At 59.2% G+C, this 21775-nt stretch overlaps 1 protein-coding gene across 4 annotated transcripts in view; it reads left to right on the top strand.

Moving 5' to 3' along the window:
* LOC102931817 (receptor-type tyrosine-protein phosphatase V) overlaps positions 1 to 21211 on the top strand; it is a 74447-nt gene extending 53236 nt beyond the window's left edge. For 3 of the 4 annotated variants that reach the window (XM_037885109.2, XM_037885110.2, XM_043533695.1), the window contains 18 exons: positions 118 to 244; positions 573 to 620; positions 1289 to 1382; positions 2134 to 2224; positions 5117 to 5193; positions 6060 to 6194; positions 6811 to 6933; positions 7834 to 7994; positions 8496 to 8631; positions 9675 to 9754; positions 11029 to 11116; positions 11817 to 11907; positions 12398 to 12474; positions 12636 to 12770; positions 14478 to 14600; positions 15174 to 15331; positions 15901 to 16036; positions 19415 to 21211. In XM_037885109.2, the coding sequence (XP_037741037.1) occupies positions 118 to 244; positions 573 to 620; positions 1289 to 1382; positions 2134 to 2224; positions 5117 to 5193; positions 6060 to 6194; positions 6811 to 6933; positions 7834 to 7994; positions 8496 to 8631; positions 9675 to 9754; positions 11029 to 11116; positions 11817 to 11907; positions 12398 to 12474; positions 12636 to 12770; positions 14478 to 14600; positions 15174 to 15331; positions 15901 to 16036; positions 19415 to 19474 (1940 nt within the window). In that variant the 3' untranslated portion in view covers positions 19475 to 21211. Of the gene's footprint in view, positions 1 to 117; positions 245 to 572; positions 621 to 1288; positions 1383 to 2133; positions 2225 to 5116; positions 5194 to 6059; positions 6195 to 6810; positions 6934 to 7833; positions 7995 to 8495; positions 8632 to 9674; positions 9755 to 11028; positions 11117 to 11816; positions 11908 to 12397; positions 12475 to 12635; positions 12771 to 14477; positions 14602 to 15173; positions 15332 to 15900; positions 16037 to 19414 lie in introns of those variants that run through there. The other variant, XR_006286904.1, reaches the window with a different exon arrangement.
* Positions 21212 to 21775: the final 564 nt, after the last annotated feature.

The raw sequence follows: 21775 nt of genomic DNA, 5'->3' as shown, positions 1-21775 counted from the left end.
GTGAAGCAGGGGTGGGTGACTTGCAGCGGGCATGTCTGGGTCAGTTTGCGGAGCACGGCGGGATCTTTTGGAATGCACAGTACAAATGCAAAGAATCCCCACGGTCTTTGTCTTCAGCGGCTGGAGCTGGCGCAGACCCCAGTCCTGTTACAGTGCCAGTCGTGGCTGGAATTGTCGCGGGCTTACTCCTGACATTTGCAGTGATTTTCAGCTGGGTCTACTGGAAGCGGGTCCGAACGAAAAGGTAAAGGAGGTCCGTCTCCCAAGGGATGAGATCCAGGATGGGCCTGGGAAGTGGTAGCCGCTGACAGCAAAGACAATGCGATTGGCTTTCACTGAACAAGGAGCTGACCGACAGCAGATGTGTATCGGAAAGGGTGGGCCAGGTCCAGCATAGCAAGTGTGAGCTGTTGGGTGTGATGGGGAATCCACACTGAAAAGTTCCCCGAGTCATCTGTGTAAGCGGGAGGGAGGCATGCCCTCTCGCAGAACCTCCCCGCTGCTAAACAGGGCGCTTGGCCCCAGCCACGGTGCTGCCAGGACGGGTGACATCCCCTATGCTTTCCTTTCAGAACCAAGAAGAGTAACTTATCGCAAGAAATGGCCACGTACAGCTTGAGGTGAGCATGCTGCTCCTGGCAGGGACGGGCGGGTGTCGGGGACTCAGGCTGTCTCCTTGCCTACCCACAAGCCAGCTCTCCACGACGAGCCACAAAGGGAGCATGGCTGTAGGCTGCTCCTGCCAATCTGGTCCATCGGGTCTCTTTTTAAAGTGCCAGCAGTTGCCATGCCACTCACCTGCTAACCCTTCGTTATCTAGGTCACTGGCAGCTCCTAGCTCCCCTCTGGGCAGATTCCCATGTTCCAAAGGCCTGTCACAGCCTTCAGCACCCTGAAATGCATCCAGTGCTAAGTAACCAGCGCACCGACACAGAGCGAAGGCCAGGCCCCTCCATGGGCTGGGGACGCTATGCTAGTGCTTGGGCGAAAAGAGGAGAAACCCCGTTAGCTGAGAGTGCAAACGTCCTTACAGGCCTGCAGCCAAAGGGGCTGGGAGGAACCCTTGCCACAGGAGGTGGGACAGGCCGAGTGCCATCGCTCTGTGGATGTCCCAGTGCAAGACGGCACAGGGGACCGAGGTGTCACAGGTCATTAGGTTTGGGGTTCATAGATTCCAAGGCCAGATCATCTGCATAACCCAGGCCATAGGACTCTCCGGGGCAGTGTGGTAGTAAACCCCTGCACTGCCTGTCCCCCATCGCCAAGGGCACAATTATATCTCCTGCAGGAATGTCCACCGGCCGATCCCCATCCAGAGCTTCAAGCAGTATTACGAGGCGAAGACGGCAAATGCCAACCAGGGCTTCTTCCAGGACTTTGAGGTGAGCATCGGGTGCAAGGAGAGCGTGCTCCTGGGGACGGCGACAGTGGAGATGTGCCCTCAGCGTCACATGGGGGTTGGGGAAATAACCGAGCGGTTTTGCATTCGCTGGGTACCATTGCCCATCGAAGGGGGTGGGGAGGGGACGTAGCAGAAAAAGCAGCTAGCCAGTGGAGGTCTGATGGCAACGTGGCGTGGCATGCCCGCCCCAGCTCCAGGCTAGCTAGTGCAGGTAACAATAGTCGTGAAGTCCTGGTGGCCCGGTCTGGCGACCGGAGAACAAGCCTGCTGGGGACCGGGGGCGTACACTCGGGTCACCAGCTTGTGCGGCCGTGTCTACCCGGCCGCTGTTACCGGTGTCACCTCCGTTGCCCCCGAGCCTGGCGCACAAAGTCACAGGTGCTGGGGCGCTTTTAAGGGAAGGTCTGCCCACGGCTGCCCTCGGGAGTCCCAGGAGCTGGGGGATTTGATGCTGAACCCTCCTGAGTGGCCAAGCTCTCCCCTGCCGCTCCCGGGCTGTACCCTGGGGAGTCTCCATCAGGCTGTTCGTGATCCATGTTGCTGTGAAAGCCAAATGTGGCCCCAGGAGACCAAACAAGCTCTGCCTCTCCAAACGCCATGGAGACCCATTGGTTGTGTGTGGCAAGCTGGGGCTGCGGAGGCTCTTGCTGGGCGGCCTCCTGGCTGGCCCTCTCCACCCCAGCCCATCTGTCCCAGAGAGGCATCACTGGGTTTATCCTTGTGCCCTGCAGGAGCTGAAGGAGATAGGGAAGGAGCAGCCTAAGGTGGAAGCGGAACTTCCAGCCAACGTGTCCAAGAATAGATACCCCCACGTGCTGCCCTGTAAGTTCAGGGGCTCAGCCCCTATGTCTCCCTCCCTCCCCTTCTGCCCTTCCCTGGCACCTTCCATCCCAGGATCTTGGGGGGACACTAACCAAGCCCCCACCCCAGCTGCACGGGGGTTACCATCTCCTTGCCACACCCAGGGACACCAAGGCACAGAAAGCTTCAGGAGACATTTCCAGAGTGAAAAGAAAAGGAGGACTTGTGGCACCTTAGAGACTAACCAGTTTATTTGAGCATAAGCTTTCGTGAGCTCACTTCATCGGATGCATCGGAGCTGTAGCTCACAAAAGCTTATGCTCAAATAAATTGGTTCGTCTCTAAGGTGCCACAAGTCCTCCTTTTCTTTTTGCGAATACAGACTAACACGGCTGCTACTCTGATTTCCAGAGTGGCCAATGTGGGAGGCAGCATGGCCTATTGGATAGAGCAGGTTCACGTCATCTCCTGTGCCTCAGTTTCCCCATCTGTAAATTGGGGATAAGGATGGCGAGTGGTGCGGGTGAAAAGGCGCTATATAAAAGATAGGGATTATAATTTTGCGTGCCAGTTTGATACACCCAGGCCCTGGTTTTCAGAAGTGTTGAGCCCCTGCAGATCCCTTTGGTTTGCTGGCGCTGTGGGTGCTCAGCCTCTCAGAATCAGGCCCGGTTACGGCCTCTCTGGTGGGGCACCCACAATTACCGATCACTGACAGCCTGCCCACAGTTATTCCTGAGGTGGCCTGGTGAGCCTGAGCAGGGCTGGGTCTCCCATCCCACCTCAGATCTCACTGATCCTTTAAACTTGAATGGCCCCCCTCCTTAGTCCCCTCCTCCTTCCAATGACCCCCAAGTTTTGGCCACAGCATAAGGACAACTCCCTGGTCTGTGCATCTGCCAGCAGAGGGCGCTGCGAGCAACAGGGGGCTGCTCCCTGACCCCTCCAGCCTCCCACCACTTGTGTTGTCCCTGTACTATTCCTGGAGGGGGCGGGGGGAGCTCAGGGCAGAATCCCGCCCTTTGAGGCATACTGCCCCATGGGAGGCTGAGAAGACCCCCAGGCCAGGGCCAGCTCCCATCTCACCTTGTGTGCATGTCATTAGCACTGACACACACACCCCGGTGTGCCAGGGGAGAGGAGGAGAGAGGGGTGTTGTGACATTTCTCGGGGTGCCCAGGACCGTGAGTCCCCTTGTTACCCCCTGCTTCCAGTATGAGGGAGTCTTGTTTGGGCTTAACCGGGTGTAAGCTCCCTGGCACCACCCAAGCCCTCTCCTCTGGGCTCTGCCAGCCCTGACTCCGCCTTGCAGGTTAACAACAGGTGCACCCCAGTCTCCGGGCCCCTTTGAAACGTTCCCCTGTACTGCTCAGCCTTTATCCACTGAACACTCACAGCATCACCAGGCCTGCTGTCCCCAAGGGAACAATGCACACACCAGCTTGTCCGATTCAAGGCAGGATCAGCACCTTGCTCAGTATCACAGCACTGGTAATACACGTATCCTTGATTTCACTAGCAGTGTATCTCAAGATTCAAGGGATCGTGAGTAACGATAAGGGAAACAAAAGGTGACATATAAAACAAAATCATCACACCCTTTCTAGCGACTTAAACTTAATTAACAGACTCACCTCCTGTCTGATGAAGTGTGTCTCACCCCAAGCCTTCTGCAAGCGTCTTCAATCCAGGCTGGTTGTGATCCCGTTTTCATGAATGTAAACGTGCTGCCCGTTTATGTCCTCGGGGCAGGATGATGGGGTGTCTTCTTTGTTCCCCAAAAAGAGTCCCGCGAACCTTTGAAGTGTATCTCCAGATAAAGTTCTCTTTCCCTGCTGTGTTTCTCTACCTGGTAGTTGCTTTCTGACATTCGGGCAATCCTTCATCTGCATTCAGCTTAGACAGGTGATGGGGGACCCATTGTGAATGAGACAATACTTCATTTACATTTCAACAGAGGGGCAGGAGACTAAACATCCCGTGTCTGACAGGACACCCGGTTCTCCACCTCTGCTGTGATACCGACTCTAAGAACATATGCGCAGTAGACGTACATAAGTCCTTCCCTAGTATCTGGCCATACATTTCACAGCAGTAACAATGACCAGTGTCACGCTGGCTTTCATTTAAATCTTCACATGACCAGAAGGTCCACAGGAGAATCAGGACAGTCCAGTAGCCCCCTTGCTAGTGGGCGTTGAGGGGTTCTTGGGTCACAGGTGCACAGAGCTGGGAGAGGCTGGGTCAGGCCAGGAGCTCGTCCCGAGCTCGTTGGGCACTGCGGAGTGCACCGCCCCACACTGGCTCCGTCACTGCGACAGCTGAACATTACGCATGAGCCCACCTTCCCTGTGAGTCGGTGAGATGCAGCAACCCCTGGGGCGTCCCCTTTCAGGCCCAGGAACCAGAACAGCCCCATGGAGGTGGTACTCCTCCTCCTCCTCCTCCTCCTCCCCAGGCATGATTTGCCTCTTGAAAGATGTGATGGCCCCTCCCCAGCGTCTCAGCAGCACTGACCATCTCACACCAGGCACGGAGCGGGCGTCTGAGCGTGCTGCCTGGACGGGAAAGAGGTGGGGCCGGCCCCAGGATCCTAGCCTGGGCCAGCCCTCCCACTTGCTAGTGTGACCTGCGTTCTCCAAAATACAGTTGAGCTTTGAAGGACAGGCCAAGGGACCTGGGTGGGAAGGGCCTAACCCAACCCACAGGCCTGGCAGACCTTCCTGGGTGGGGCAAGGGGTGTAGGCCGAAGGGCCCTGGTCTCCTTCTGACCTCCTTGCGCCCAGCTGGAGAAGGGGGAGGACCTGAGAAGGAAGCAGAGCATGCTGCCCCTGAGCCGGGCTCCCCTGAGGACTGGGGTCTGGCTCGGCGAGGTGCAGCGCACGGCGTGATCGCTGCTTTGGTTTCTTGCAGACGACCACTCAAGAGTCAGGCTGAGCCAGCTGGGGCAGGAGCCCCACTCCGACTACATCAACGCTAACTACATCCCCGTGAGTGCCTGCTCGCCTCCCCCACCACAGCCCCCGAGGAATCCCCGCACACGAGGGGGGCATAGCTGGCACATGCAGGGGGCTCGGTCACAGGAGGGGCTCGGTCCCATTAACATCTGGGGCTGGCTGGCAGATGGCATTGGAGCAGGCACAGGTGGAAGGTGTTGGAGACGGGGGACTGGCGCAGCCAGGCTGGCTGTGGCCTGGGGTCTGTGAAGTGTGTGTTTGTGTGTGTGCCCCTGCTTGTGTGCATGGGGGAGTGATCACAGCTGCTGCTCTGCCGATTGAGGACACTCTCACTCTCAGCCTATCTGGATTCACTGCCTGATCTGTCTGTCTCCTCTTTCTCCTCCGAATCTGTACAGCTGCACTTGACTGATGCTGGACCTGGTCCCCCAGCCTCCGTCCAGGGGACTTCCCCAGGTAACGGACAGGGGGCACCCAGCATGCCTGGGAGTGTGTGTGCACATGTACGCGTGTTGCATGAGTGTGTCAAAGGCAGTAAACAGGAATGGCCAGACTGGATCAGAACCAGAGTCCATCTAGTCGTCTCTGCTGTCCAGCAGCGGCCAGCAGCAGTCTGGGGTCAGATGCTTCTCCTCGCAGTGTCGCCCTGTGGGGATTTGAGGGGGGTCCAATCTCTCTCATGCCAGAGAGAGGGAAACACACTCTTCCAGGGCATCCTATAATAGCCCCCAGCTGCCACCTGCTGCCCAGGGAGTGTGCCCATCCTGGCAGCAATGCTGAGGTCAACGGGCACCTGGCTCTCTCCTGGAGGGACCCAGTAGGTCATCTACTCATCCCCAAATCCAGGGTCTCACAGCTTCTGGCCCGGGCTGACTCTGACTCTCTGATCTCTGCCCCAGGGCTACACCTCCCCACAGGAGTTCGTTGTCACCCAGGGGCCGCTGAAGAAAACCATTGAGGATTTCTGGAGGCTGGTCTGGGAGCAGAGCATCTGCAACATCATCATGCTGACAGTGGGCATGGAGAACGGACGGGTAGGGCTGGTGCTGGGCGCGCACTGCTGGTGCGAGGAGGGGCCTGACCCACAGCCAGATGCAAATGCTGCTCCATTCATGCAGCCATGCTGGGCCCCGCAACGTAATAGCGGGAGGCCTGTAGGACAGGGTGAAGGGGCACTGGCACTGCTGGATGTGTGGTCACCCGGCCAGGCGACGTCTGTCTCCACTAGGTATTTCTAGAGTGCCCGTTACTCTAATATCTAAGTGCAGACAATAACTTAGCTGTGAGACAAGCACTGAGCATGGGCACTAATGAACCCACACGGCCCCTCGGCAAGGAGGACACTGGCCCTAGCCCCGTCCTACCAAAGAGGAAACTGAGGCACCGAGAGGGGATGTGAGCTGCCTAAAGACACGCAGTGGGGAGCAGACGCCAAACCACTAGCCCATGCCGCATTTGTCTCGATGCCCAGATTCTGCTCCCCCTGCAGAAGGCGAGATGTGGCCCAAAGCCCCAGCTTGGAGTTGGACCATGCTGAGCTGGGGAGTTTCATCCGGGCCCATCTCTCCAGTGGCTGCAGCTGTCTTCTGTGGGCACCGGTCTCTCTCCCTGTGCTGGTTTCCCTGTCCCCACGCCCTGCCTTCCCCCCAGGTGCTGTGTGATCACTACTGGCCTTCAGAGTTGTCGCCGGTCTCCTACGGACACATCCGCGTGGACCTGCTCTCCCAGAGCAGCGCTGACGAGTGGACCATGCGCACCTTCAAGCTCTGGCACGTGAGTGAGCGGCCGAGAGGAGCCTGGCGCAGGCCCCCGCCGAGGGCACTGCCGTGGGGGTGTCTCACTGGGGGAGGTGTCCCGGAGGCGGCCTGCCCTTTCGCCTCCGGCCAGCTGGGTTCCAACGAGGCCACAAGTGAAACGGGTCGGTCCGCACCGGGTCTCATCTTGAGGATTGTCAATAGTCCACAGCTACCAGGGCGGGCAGCACAAGGCTTCCCGGGGATGCCATCCCCCTCCCATTCACCGTCACCCCCGCCCTGCCTCCCCATTCCCATCAGGGGGTGCCGTGCATCGCCCAGGGGAGTTTGTTTCCAGATGCTCAATCGCCTCAAAGGCAGCACTATGCTAACTGCACGCTCTGATGAGCCAGCTCCCTGCCCCCACCAGCTGGTATCCAGGCTGCCGCCCACGAGGCTTCCCCAGGCCTGGCCTTGCTGCGGGGCAGCGTGTTGGCAGAGCCACATGGTGCAGCCTGCCCAGGCAATCGCATGCCGTGGAGATGGCCGCAGGACAGGGCCCTGAACAGAACAGAGCAGGGGCCTGGCTCTGGCCAGTAGCGTCAGGCACCTGATCTCTCAGACGTGAGTGTCTCGTCCACGCCGGGTTTGCATGACTGCTCAGTGCCGACGTAACCGATGCCCAGGGCTGGCCGGGGAGCGTCTGGGGATCCTGGAGACCCAGGGCCCAGGGCTGGCTGTGGGTCTCCTTTGCCCAGAGATGCAGCCCCAGCATCAGTCTCTCCAAGTTCTGGTAGCTGATTCCGGCCCCTGGAGATCACTCAGGGAGCTGTAGTGGACAGACCCTGGGCTCCAGAAGTGGCTGGGAACGTTCCCCGTGAATAGCCCCGCTGAGACTCGGGTTTGCCGCGCACTAACGCCGAGTCACCGTCTGTGACAGGAGGACCTACGGGAGGAGAGACGTGTGACCCACCTGCACTACACGGCGTGGCCCGACCACGGCATTCCCGAGTCCACAGCTTCCCTGATGGCCTTCCGGGACCTGGCACGAGGGCACATGCAGACGGCCAAGGGTTCTGGGCCAACGCTGGTGCACTGCAGGTGAGGACCTGCCTCCCTTAGCTCTGCCAGGTGGGGGCTGCTGGAGAAGGGGTGTCTTTCCCTGAGCTGGGAGATGACCTGGGAAATTGGGCCCCTCCTTGTATGTGGGGGCTGGAGCCGTGGGGCGGTGAGAGCCCTGGGGATGGTCTGGTCTGGAGAGGCAGCTCCCAGCTGACAGTGAGTGAGGGACGCTGCCCCTGCCCTATCTCTGCGAGTGCTGGAGACTATGGAGATGATTCCCCACCTTCCGGTGCAGCTCTGGGGCCATCTCCCCAGCCCCACAACCCCCCCCCAGGACCGCTCCTGGGCCCCACAACCCCCACAGATCCCCTCCCATCTCGGGACAGCTCCTCGGCCCCACAACCCCACAGCTCCTTCAGGCTGATGGCCATCTCCTCCCCCCTCATTGGGGCTGGTGCCTGCCTGCTTGGGGGGCAGTGGAACCGGAGGGCTGGAGGAAGACCTGCCCGTGTTAACCCCTTGCTGTCTGTGCTCTTGCAGTGCGGGGGTGGGCCGCAGCGGCACCTTCATCGCCTTGGACAGGCTGCTGCATCAGCTGAAGGAGGAGAAGGCGGTGGACGTGTTCAATACCATTTACACCATGCGGATGAGCCGCTACCAGATGATTCAGACGCTGGTGAGGCCCTGGGCCCTCTTCCTTCCGCCCTGCCGCCAAATCAGCGGGCCTGGGAGGGAGCCCAGAGCTCGGCTAGCCCTCCCGCCCCTTTGCACATCAGCCAGCTCCTGACATCCCTCAGCTGTGCCCCCGTCGGCCGCAGGATGGTGCTGCCTCGACCCCTGACCCAGTGCGGCTCTGAGCTCAGCCCCGTACGAACTCGTGTCCTGAGCGGGGCTCAGATGTGCCCCTGTTCGAGCTGCCCTCCCCTGCCGTCTCCCAACAGTTGTGTGCCCAGCCAGACCGCCAGCAAGAACACACGGTTCTTCAGGGCCCGGAATTCAGTGGGAGCAGGCCCGGAGCACCAGTCTGGGGAAGCATCGTAGCCACCAGCACCCAGGGACAGGATGAGCTGGGGGGCCCGGGTGGTAGCTGGGGGGGGGGGGTGTAATCAAAATCAGATTGGCCTGAGCCTATCCCAGAACAACTCGGCAGGCCCCAGGTGTGAGCAGCTCCACGCTGCCCCGTGCACGTCCGGGGCGTGACAAGCTGCACAGGGCGCCCGTGAGTTGCAGCCCGGAGGTCGGCTCACCCCAGCCACCGGACCCTCGCAGCACCCCCGGACATGCAGCCACAGCAGGAGCCAGGGACGAGCTGCCAGGGGCTAATCAGGCCTGCGGGAGCCTCCTCAGAAAGGCTGGCTGTGGGCGCTGGGTAACCCGGAGGGGATCCCGCGAAGCACGGTGAAAACGCCGGCCAGGAGCAGCGTGCATGTTCCTGCTGCTCGACTCCATGCTGGGCCCTTGTAGGGAATTCTTTGACCCGAATCATCTCACTGGCACACGGGATGCTCCCGGAGCCGGGCACAAAGCTTAGTGCTTCCCCCCGGCCAGGATGGGGCGGGGGGGCCAGTGTTACTGGCCCCACTGGACAAAGAGGGAGACTGACTCACCCAGCGGCAGGGCTGGCTGGGGCTCCTGACTCACTGCACAAGGCCGTGCTCTGTGCGGTGCCGCGGTTCAGGTGGGCTCGCTCTGCGCTGACCACCTGCCCTTGCCTTCCAGGGCCAGTATGTTTTTCTGCACAGCTGCATTCTGGAGAAGATCACGGAGGAGCTGCTCTTGGGCCAGTCCGGGACGGAGATGTAAGGCACCTAGCCCGTCCCAGACGTGTGGGCGCTCGGGTTCAGCGCCTCAGACTCCGATCCCGACCCAGGCCTGGGCTTCGGCTCCCAGCAATAGGGACTCGGAAATCCCAGCAAGCGGGCCTGTTCCCTGCACCGAGGCAGGGCCAAAGTCTGGCCTCGGTCCTTTCCCTCCTGTCACGGAGTCCCTGGGCGATGCTCTGGAACTGCTCCCCATGAAGCCAGTCAGGATTCTGGGGAAGTCTCCTTTCTGTGAGCGGCCTGTATTCAGGACACACAGCTCACACAGCTTCCACCTTCCTGGGTCTGACCTCGGAGCATTCAGCATCCTCTGCCCCTCCGTGCGCTTCCCCCAGCAAGTCCACCCAGGCAGGGTCCTGGGGAAGCCAGAGGGTCCTGCCCCCCAACTCCGCAGTCAGACGTGACACTCAGCCAGCCAGTAAAACAGAAGGTTTATTAGATGACAGGAACATGGTCTAACACAGAGCTTGTAGGTGCAGAGAACAGGACCCCTCAGCTGGGTCCATTTTGGGGGGCAGTGAGCCAGACAACCATGTCTGCACTTCACTCCATGTCCCCAGCCAGCCCCCAACTCAAACTCTCTCCAGCCCCTCCTCCTCTGGGCTTTGTCCCTTTCCTGGGCCAGGAGGTCACCGGGTTCCTTTGTTCTCCAACCCTTTAGCTCTCACCTTGCAGGGAGGAAAGGGTCAGGCCATCAGTTGCCAGGAAACAGGGTGTCGGCCATTCTCTGTGTCCAGACCCCTGCACACACCTGCCCTCTAGGGGTCTGCAATGATCATACACCCTTATCCCACCACAGAGATACTTAAGAACTGCCTAGGGGAAACTGAGGCACCCCCACACTATTCAGAGGAAACATTAAGAACAGTCCCACTTCGTCACACCTCCACCGTGGGGAGCCCCGCACCCGGCTCTGCAGCCGCGCACTCCCTAGCGCCATTCCTGCGCTGATACCGCAGGGGCCGAACACTGCCTGGGCAGCCTCCGTGGAGCTCACCCCGCCAAGGCAGTGGGCTCCGCGACTGGGTCTCCCACCCTCAGCAGAGATGTACCCTGCAGGCCAGCGGGGCTCATGGCAGCTGGCCGGCCTTGGGATGCCCTTTCCAGCTGGCCGGTGGCTGGCTGGTCCCATGGAACTAGCAGGGTCAGGCCAGGGAGGGGGTTCACCTTGTCGACCGAGTGGCGTGGCTCTTTGTGAGATGTGGGTGCACAGGGGTTTATTAACCCCCCACCTCCACCCCTTGTTTTCCCAGCTCCTGCCCGATCCCTCTCAAAAGCTTCCTGCCACACCATGCCCAGAAATCGGCCAAGTCCAACGCGGGCTTCCTGCGGGAGTATGAGGTAGGAGCACCCGGAGCAGCGCCCTGCTGGGGATCACAGATGCCAGCTCCCCCAGGCGTGCACGCGCACGTGCTGGGGGTGACGGGAGCATTAGTGGCTGGGCCAGACGCACAAGCACCCCCCGCACCCCCACGAGCAGCCCCTGCTCAGTCAGGCTCCCGCCAGATCTGACTGTTGTGGAGATGGCTGGTGCTGGGGGCACCCATTGCCATGGCAACGCTGCCAGGCCTGGGACACCCCGCCAGCTGGAGGATGGCCGGCGCTGCTTCCCTCCTGATCCCCCTGCAGAGCAGACACGGCCAGGACACCATCCCTCCCTGAGACTCCCCAGGGGCGGATCCACACAGGGAATCGGAGGCGGGGGGCAGGCAGAGGTGCTACACTCCACGGGCATCCCCCGTGGCTGCTGCACCAAATCTCCCAGCCAAACAAACCTAGCGGGCAGCGTGGCAGCAGCCCCAATGGGGACACTGAGGCACGGGGCTGACTCCCTGAGCTGGGGTGCGGATGAAAGCTCGCCCTGGGAGCTCTGTCCTGTGGACTGGGTTCACCCCCTGCTGTCTTCCGGGGCAGGGCATCCCACAGCAGCCATCCGCCCAGTCCCAGCGCGCTCCCTCCGCCCCCCTCGCCCTGGCTGGGCATAGCCAGGAAAGGGCCTGATCTCTCCCACTCCCTCCCTCCCTCCGGTTCCCTGTGGCAGATCCTCCTAGAGGTGGCAAAGGAGAAAGCCAGCTCTGCAGCACCATCTTCAGGCATCCAGGAGAGCCGCCCTGTCCCCAGCATCCTCCCATGTAAGTGACACTGACACGCCTCTATCCCCAGGGCTGGCACCAGCTGTGTGCGTGGGGTGGCGTGGGGGTGGGGGAAGCACCAGGGCTGGACTTGCAGCTTCAGGATCAGGGGAGCTTGTTGAAATGGGGCCCTCTCTAGCATCTCCAGGCTTATCTCCTCCCCCGCAGCCTTGTGGCAGAGAGTTCCCAAGGCAAGACCTGGCCACAGATGAAGTGTGCATGGAAGTGAATGGACTGGGGCTGGAATGGGGTTATGTGCAGGCAGAGGGCATGCGCCCCGGGCTGAGAGTAAGGGGAGAGGGATTGAGGGAGAGACCCAGTGCAGGAGTGACAGGCCTTATGTAGCTATGGCTCAGGCTGGCAGGGAGTTTGGGCCGGAGCCAGAAGGCTGGTCTCCTTGCATGGGGCTGGGTGTGCTGAGCTGGGCCAGGCGGAACTGCCCCCCCCCCCCCCCCCCCACCCAGCCCCTCATGCCTGGCCTGTCTGGCAGATGATCGCTCAAGAGTGAAATTTTCGCCGCTGGAACAAGGCCCTTTCTCGGATCTCAGCCAGGCCTGGCTCCTCCCGGTGAGTTGCCCCATCCTGATCCCCTGGGAAGTGAACTCCCTCACCTCCCCGCCTGGCCCCCTGGCCCTCTACCCACCCTGATCCCCTGGGGAACAGAACTCACCCCTTCTGAGGATCCCTACCCCTGGGGCAGGCGAGTAAGTCTCTGGTTCTTCACACAGGGCTGCAATTCAGCCAGGGACTATCTGGCCGTGCAAGGGCCTGACAAGGTGACCATGGAGGAATTCTGGCGCTTAGTGTGGGACCATGGCGTCCACACCATTGTCACCCTGCTGCCAGGCCAGGAGAAGGGCCAGGTAAGGCGCAGGTGCTGCATGGTTAGCAAGAGAGCTGGGGGGGTCTCTTTAGATGAGGTGATGGCTACAGCTGGTTGAAAAATAGAGGGTTTTTTTTCTACAGACAACCTCAATTTTTTTGGCAGAAATTTGAATATTGAAAAATTTTGGCCAAACCCTGAAATATTTCAATTTGGAAATGCGGCCGCCACGGTGTCTCTTGGGAACTGTAGTTTGTCTGCCTCATGTCTCCATTTTCCTTCATGGACCAAGCTCCCTGGTCAGACTACATCTCCCATGATGCACCACAGTATCCCCTGTTGGAGAGGGGAGGCAGTGCATCATGGGAGATGTAGGCTGATCAGGGAGCCTTCCCCATGCATAACAATAGAGCCACGAGGCAACCGAACTACAGTCCCATCGGGCACCATGGCAGCATTTCCAAGTGGAAAGAGTTTGGGTTTCAGGTGTTCCGTTGTCAACAAACCAGCGGAGGTACCCACAGGGGCAGGCATGCCCAGAGAAAAGCTGGTCAAAAATCCATTTTTCCATTGAAAAACAGTTTTGACAGAAAATTTCCCACCACCTTTGTTACCGCCATGCGGTCGGAGGAGGAGAGTGCCCACGCGGGAGCCTGGCACTGCTCCTCCCACTGGCCTGCTGAGTCTGGCATCATGGGCATCTCGTTGTTCTGCTCTCTGCCAGTGGGGAAGAGCCACGCTGACCACCGGGGTAAATGGGCTAGAGCCACCTCAGGTGTGACTTGTGATACTGCCCTGGTAGGTGCTGACCGGGGGCAGGGGGAGGGGCTCCTTGAACCTCCCTCCCCCAGGCTGTGCTGCATTTTCTGTGTGGTCTCCATGGCACTGCACTGTCACACACGCAGGTTTGTCTCACCAGCCTCTGCCACCGTTTCCCGAAGCTTTGGGCCAGACTTGGAAACTGCCTGGGTGGAGCAGGCTGTGGTCCAGGTTAGGACCCTGCTCCCCTGACATGCATGGGTGATGCCTGGCTCCATGGCACCACAGGGGCCGTGGGCACTATTGTGGGGACAGCCTGCTCCCTCCCCCCACCGCCCCTTTGTAACATTTGAGGTAGAAAACAAAATGAGTCCCAACTCTGGAAGCAGTAAATGGTCCATGTGGCCCCCTTGGGAGGTAGACCCCAGCTAGTTAGTAGGGCAGCAGCCAGATGGAGACCTCTGGTTTTACAGGGGACAGCAGTCCAAGATGGATCTCTCTCCACTGATCTGTGCTCCTGAGGAAGGGGCACCCCCTCCAAGGCCTCAGCTGCCTCCCCTCCCTCTGGGCTCTCAAAGGCAACTTCCCAGAAGGCCAAAGAACATGCGGAATTTGCATAAAACCCCGTGGGTCACAGCCACCCTTCACTCCTCATGCTGGAGGTGCAGCCCCCAGAGACTACATCCCCCAGCATGCAATGCAGCCTGATGGCTCCGCTATGGTGGAGCATGGCACGCTGGGAACTGTAGTCTCGTTGGGCTGCCGCACTGTATTAAGGTGAAGGTGGCTGCAATCCGCAACGATGTTTCCAATGTACCGGTGGGCTGTCGGCTTCCGGGAGGATGGCCACCCACATGGCCCTTTGCCGGACAGTGTCATCCTGATGCTGTCTGTGCCCTTGGCCCGGCACCTGTGAGCAATGCCGAGTGGGGGCTGATCCGAAATGGGGCCACCGGGAGCTTGATGCACCTGTCGCTGTTGTGCGCAGGTCCTGAGTGAGGCATGCTGGCCCCTGGAGGGTAGCCCAGTCTGCACAGAGATGTTGACCATCCAGCGGGGCCTGGAGAAGCACGTCTCGGGATGGAGGTGCATTCAGCTCAAACTGAAACACGTACGTGCCTCTGAGGCCAGGGGAGCTGGTTTCTCAAGCCACGGGAGTTCCCCCCACTCCCTGCGGATGTACCTCAGCCCTGCCCTACAGGCACTGCCTGCAGACGTTTCCAGCTTTGGTGGCTCATTGCCTTCTTGGACTCTCCCGAGAGCCAGTGCGGGGGTGGTCTGGGAGTCGCGGGCCCCTGGGACCTTGACTGGGACCTGCTAACTCGTCACACAGATGCCACCGGATGCAGTGTGAGGGGCGGAGCTGACCTAGGGAGAACAGCTCTGCTTTTATGCCCCTGTCCCTCTGTCTGCTACCACTGCAGCACCCCACCGCTGGTGAGATGGCTGGGCCCTGCCCCAGCAGGCACTGCTGACCCAGCATAGACGGACCGGGTGACGGGGCACCACAGGACCCAATGCATCACTGTGGCAGGGCACCTAACAGGCCAGAGGCTAGGAAGCAGGGCTCTCCCTGCTCCCCTGGTGTCCAGGCCTGTCCGTGCTGATCGCAGCACCCTCCCATCCTGTCGTCCACGCATGCCGCCTTCCTCCATAACCACAGCAGCTCTCTCTGCCCTGCCAGGAGAAGAAAGTGAAGGAGAGGCAGGTGCAGCGATTCCTGTACCCTCTGTGGGGGTGCCAGCAGCAGCCAGATGCCCAGCCCCTGGTGGAGTTTCTCGCCGCAGTTAGACGGTGCATGCCACACAGGAAGCGTGCCGGCCCACTGCTCCTGCACTGCAGGTCTGGTCACGTGACTCCCTCTTCCATGCCCTTGTGAGTCCCCCGGGGCCAGAACCCCCTGGACGAACATCCCCACGGGAGAGTCAACTGCAGGGCTGGGCCAGTCATGGGACAGCCTGGGGCTGACCAAATGACCTGGCAGTTCTCCCCTGCCGGTCTCCAGGAAGACGTAAGGACCAGAGGTCCCTTCAGGGCCAGACTGAGGCTCAGATGCTGACAGTCAGTGTATGTGGTCCCGTCGGGGGAGCCAGCGTGGGGATGTGAGATGCCAGGGGCTGGCCAGAGAGCCTGGTACAGGGCGCAGTCTCAGATAGCCATCCATGAGCCCCCAGCTTGCCCAGATGCCCTGGTTGCCTCAGTGCTCATTCAGAGGCCAGGCCAGCTTCCCGGGAATGATCTCTGTGAATGTCCCTCTCTCCTGAGGGTCTGTGCCCTGCCCTGCCCTGCTGGGAGACGGGCTCCATGATCATCTGGGCCTTGTCGGTCTCCTACGTCTGTGCCTGTGCCCTGGGTTGCGTAGTGGGTGGCAGGAGGGTTGATGGCTCTCCCCCATTGGCTGCCCCTTTCAGTAGTGGCATTGAGCAGATGGGGACGCTGATCGCCCTGGACTGCCTGCTGCACCAGATGAAAGCGGAGCGGAGTGTGGACATCTACGGAGTCACCCTCAGGCTGATGAGAAGCTGCTGCCTCATGACCCCAACGCCGGTAGGTGGCGAGGAGGGAGGGTGTCGGGGCCAGGTGTGCCCTGGGGAAGCAACGGCCAGGTGCAGAACAGAGGCCCAGAGCCAGGTGCAATAGGGGAGAGTTTCTCAGAGAAGACCCACGGTCCCCTGAGTTCTCTGTCAGCCTCCTCTCTCTTCGGGCAGCTTCTCCCCACCCAGCCTCAGTCCCGACGGAGCTCACCGAGACGGGTATCCTGCTCCAAGCCCGACACATGGCATGGTTCTTAGCCCGGGCTCTGTGCCCCTCTCTCCATGCCCTGCCAGGGGACGTTCGGGGGGCGGGGGGAGCAGCTCACGGTGGGGGGTTGTTCCATCTGCCCCAAGCCCAGCAGGGAGCTCAGGGGAAGGACTCTCAGGCCCAGATCCTCAGTGGCATTTAGGCCCCTAACTCCCACTGATTTCAATGGGAGTTAGGTGCCTAAAAACTCAGAGGATCGGCAGTAAATGTCTTTGATGTTAAGGTTAAAGCCAGCAGCTTCCACTCAGCCCAGACCCAGGAAACAACCAGGTGGAGCTGAAAATCAAATCCTCACAGTCCTAGCCCCGCTCCCATCCATCCCTGACAGCCAGGGCATGGACCCCTAGTTTGTTCCCATGTGGGCAAATCCCCGGCCGCCTCCCCCTCAGGATCTGGGCACTGAAAACCACAGGCCCTGGTACACTGGGGTATTGGAAGTCTCTTGGGTTATCCTGTGCCATTTTCTCTTATTGCTAGGTTCTTACACCCCACTCATTAGTGAGGGTCTGGCTGCCCTGCAGCTGGGAGTGTGCGTCCCAGCCCAGGTGGACAGACATGCGCTAACACGGGTGGTGGTTCAGGCTTGCGTCTGTCTAGACGCACTGGGACGCTCGCTCCCAGCTGCAGTGCAGCCATACCCTGAGTGTCTATCTGAGCCTTCCCGAGACACCCAGCTCGCCCGCAGGTCAGGGTGAGGAGCCCAGAGGGCCATCAGAGGCACCTCTGCCCGCATTCCAATGGCAGATTGGGTTGAGGCCGCGTTGGGTCCAGCGCAGAGGCATCGCACCACTAGATGGTAGTGTGACACCAGCCTCAGGGTGCCAATCCCAGGATTTCATCCTGCGCAGGCTGGAATCTGCTGGCTTGGGCTTGGCCGCAGCCCGAGCCGAGCTCTGGTTCCACAGACGTGCTTTTGGACAGGGGTTGGAAGTTAATTCGTTTATTTCTCAGAAGCCTTTAGGGACGAGTTCCCCCACATTCCCGATCCCACTGATAATAAAAATCCTTCTGTGACGTCCCTGCTGCCAAGCACCCTGCAAACAGCCAGTCAGTTAACGAATTAATCCGAGCCCCATGGGCCCTGGGAGCTGGAGGAGAGCTGTCACACGGGGTTCTCCTATGTACACCCCCTGCCCCTCCCAGCTGCTGCTCAGCCGGGCAAGGGAAGGGCCAGTAGGACCCGAGCCCTCCAGACCACACATGGGGGCAGAAGCCTGTGGCTGTGGATCTAGGCCAGGCTGCCCTTATTTTACATGGGTCCCTGGGTGAAACCGTGACATTAGTGCAGGGCCGGCTCGAGGTTTTTTGCCGCCCCAAGCTCCGAGAGCGCAACTGCCCAAGCAAAAAAAAAAAAAGGGGGGGGGGCCAGAATGCCCCCCTGGAATTGTGCCCCAAGCACACGCTTGCTTTGCTGGTGCCTAGAGCTGGTCCTGTTTTGGTGCCACCATGGCCGAGCTGCAGTCGCACTCCGGGGTGGTCAGTTCTCCCGGAGGCCAGTAACCAACAGGGAAGCCTGAGTGATAACCGACCTTTTAGTCAGTTTCCCTGGAATGACACTTCCTGCTACACATCCCCACTCCAGATCCCGGGAAGGGTCTCTCCACGTCTGAATCACTTGTGTTTACTCCCCCAGGCGCGTCATTAGACCGGAACCCAGACCCATTCGCTGTTCTGCAGTGCAACTGGCCTGACCTTTTCGTACAGACTCCTCCCAAGAAGAGTATCCAAACACCAGCAGGGCCAGCGCAGTCCAGCTAATGGGGCTGGGTTCTGAAATTCCCTGTATTCCAGTAACTCAGGCATGGAATTTACCATCTTTGAAGAGGGGAACAAAGAGGACGCAGGGAATTATAGACCAGTTAGTCTAACTCTGGTTCCTGGAAAGATACTGGAACAGATGATTAAATGATCAGTTGTAGGCACCTACAGGATAATAGAGTTATAAGGAACAGCCAGCGTGGATTTGTCAAGAACAAATCATGACAAACCAACCTAATTTCCTTCTTTGACGGGATTACTGACCTAGTGGATGAGGGGAAGCAGTAAATGTGAGATCTTGATTTTACTAAGGTTTTTGACAGAGTCCCACATGACAGTCTCATAAGCAAACTCGAGAAATGTGGTGTAAGATGAGTGCGAACTGATTGAAAGACTGTGCTCAAAGAGTGGTTATCAATGGTTCGCTGTCCAGCTGGAAAGGGGTATCTAATGGGGTCCGTCCTGGGTCCGGTACTATTCAATATTGTCATTAATGACTTGGATAATGGAGTGGAGAGTCTGTTTATAAAATTTGCAGATGACACCCAGCTGGGAGGGCTTGCAAGCACTTTGGAGGACAGGATTAGAATTCAAAACGACTGTGACAAATTAGAGAATTGGTCTGAAATCAACAAGATGAAAGTCAATAAAGACAAGTGCAAAGTGCTACACTTAGGAAGGAAAAATCAAACTCACAACTCCAAAAGGTGCAATAACTGGCTAGGTGGTTCTGGTGAAAAGGGTCTAGGGTTAGAGGAAACTAATATGAGCCAATAGCGTGATGAAGTTGCAAAAAATACACCATTCCGGGGTGTATTGACAGGAGTGTCATACAGGAGACATGGGAGGTAATTATCCCGCTCTGCTCAGCACTGGTGAGGCCCCAGCTGGAGTACTGTGTCCAATTCTGGGCACCACACTTGGGGAAAGATGTGGACAAAGTGGAGAGAGTCCAGGGGAGAGCAATACAAATGCTAAAAGGTTTAGAAACCCTGACCTGTGAGGAAAAGTTAAAAACACTGGGCGTATTTAGTCTTGAAAAAGAAGACTGAAGGGGGACCTGACTTGTTCTCCGTGTCCACTGAAGGTAGGATAAGAAGTAACAGGCTTCCTCGGCAGCCAGGTATTCGACAAAACCTGTCTAACTCGCAGGGTAGTTAACCTTGGGAGCCCGGTCCAGAGCTTATCTGACCTGGTTATATGAAATGGGGTGACTGCAGAAGCCCAGTGTCATGACAGTCAGTGGGCTCCCTGGGTAACTGCAGCGACTCCTGATGGGGTGAGGCAGGGTCAAGCCCCGCCAGCCTAAATTACGCTCTAATCTGATCTCTAATCTACCTCTCTCTGGCTCCTGCCTCCCTTCAGGATCAGTACGTGTTCTTGTACACGTGCATCCGGGACATCCTCACCCAGAGGCAGCCCTAGGAAGATCACAGAGAGCCCGGCGCTGGGGGCAGGCTGAGGAGAGCACATTGCAGGGCTGTTTGCACAAACCCGACTGCAGCTCCCTCCGCAGAGAAGGGGACCGGCCTGGGGCAGAGGCACCAGTCAGCTCCCCACCCCTGGAGGCCAGCACAGATGAGGCGCTAAGGCTGGGTTAGCCTGCATGAGCGGTTCAGAATCTCGGACTCTCCTGGTCTCCTTCTCCCAGGACGCGGTGGGAGAGCCTATTGCACATGCACCGTCTGCACCAGCCTCCCGCAGGGAGTGCCCTTCTGCCGCCCGCAGTGCTGCAGCCCACTCAGCCTGCAAGTACCCAGTGCAGGGCACGGGACCCTGTCCAGGATTCAAAGCATGAAGCGGTGCTGCATCCCTGCTGCCCGGGATTCCTGGGACTCTGGAAGGGCCATGAATCCAGTCGCTGTAGCACTTGCTCTGGGATCCTGCCGGCCTCCATACTGCCTTCCATCCCCCGCTGAGTACAAGACAGAATACGTGGGGCGCCCTTCCTGCCGCGCCTGGCTCAGAGCCGGCGCGTCCTACAGATCAGGCTGCTGGGCAATCCTTATTTCCGTCCGGCAAGAGGGGTGGAGGGCCTAGGCGCGACACAGTGCTTCTCAGAGTGTCGAGCGGACGCTCCGGGTTTGCTAGTGCCTTTTGGAGACTCTGTGACCCCGGGCTGGGGACCAAAGGGAACAGCGGGATCTCTCAATAAATGGATCAGCAAGCAATAGGTATGAACAATAAAGAAAACAGCCCTAGAAGCCAGTGTCCTCTAACCAACGGTCGGTTTTACCGCGCACCCTGGCCTGGCCTGCGACCTTCCAGCCAGCTGGACTGGAGCAGCATCATCCCCAAAGGGCAGCCATGCACACCCGCCGGGACCAGGCCGTTCGGCTGGCTTCCAAGCGCTGCCCTTTCGTGCCGGCTGTCCTTGCGCAGCCAGAGCCCGGCAGCTCGGCTCCGAGAACTGAGTCCCAACCGCGAGAGCAGCAGACCTCTGCAGACCCTCGGGACAACCCTTCCCATGGGACTCTCGCCTCTCCTAGCTGGGAGAACAGGGGCAGGACTCCCTTCCCCCTGACAGCATCACGTCACCCCCGCATTTATGCAGGGCCCGTGAGCAGGGGCCAAGGCACGACAGCAAAACCAGGAATGGCAATTAAATGAGAAGACCCTTGCTGGCCAGTCACCCTCCATATAACCCTGTCTCTAAGGCCTGCTGCATGATCCCAGTTTATGTGGGGGAAAAACATTGTCCACTAATTCGGCCTCAGCGCACTGCTACCCTCTACCAGGGGAGCATGTGTATCAGCCACGTCCTCTAGTGTTCGCGCCAGAGGAGCTGTCTCTTCATCCCACTGGGATGTGGGACTCTGTGACCCAGGGCTGGGGAACAGGGGGGTCTCTCAATAAATGGATCACCAAGCAATGGGCATGAACAATTAAGAAAACAGCCCTAGAAGCCAGCAACGTACCACCCCTGCAATGGGACCTTAACTCTGGCTCCTGGAGCTGGCACTACCCCCACGGGGTGCCAGTAATGGGGGGGTGCCATAAGAAGTAGACAGGAAGAATGACGGAGGGGTTTGTCTTGTTTCCAGCTGCAGCGTTGAGCTGCACACGCTCAGCTGCGTTTGCTGTGTCTGGGGCTGGCACCATCGGGCAACCTGCCCAGATTTATAAATGAAGTTTTTGGACAATAAATTCGCCTGATTTATTTATTTTTTTAAATCCTCAGCTCGTCCTCATCCTGCAGCCCAGCTGCCCCCTCCACGGCCTCTGGCTCCTTGGCAATGACAAAGCCAGCCACTGGCTGAGTGTTAGCCCCGTCGCTGCCCCATGTCCTCTCCCCTGCACTGCGCTGACCTCCCCTTTCCCCTAGGAGCAGCAGCATCATGGTGAAGGGGGAGCCTAGAGCCCTTCCCCATGGCTGGAGGCAGCAAGGGGAAGGAGGGGGAGCAGGGGAGGGAAGGACGCCCCTCCCTTGCCCTGGTGGAGCAGCCATAGGGTGGAATTGTGGAGAATGGGGGTATCTGTAGGGGACGGAGGAGGGGAGAGACGGCAACCCTTCCCCCCCAGTATATCATTGCTGAGGAAGGTGCCCAACTCCCCCTCCACCATTGTTCTGCTTCTGAGATCCTGAAAATAAAGGTCTCTTTGAGGATAATCCCTTATCCGTCAAGGGATCATGGGGGAACTACCCTGTTGGAAACCCAGTTCTTCGTCAAAGCTCTGGCCATCAGACTGGGTTTTCAAAAATGCAGCGTTTGGACGAGCCCTGGC

The sequence above is a fragment of the Chelonia mydas genome, chromosome 21 (genome assembly GCF_015237465.2).
Source record: "Chelonia mydas isolate rCheMyd1 chromosome 21, rCheMyd1.pri.v2, whole genome shotgun sequence".
Taxonomy (NCBI): Eukaryota; Metazoa; Chordata; order Testudines; family Cheloniidae; genus Chelonia; species Chelonia mydas.
This window is presented reverse-complemented; position numbering and strand designations above follow the sequence as displayed.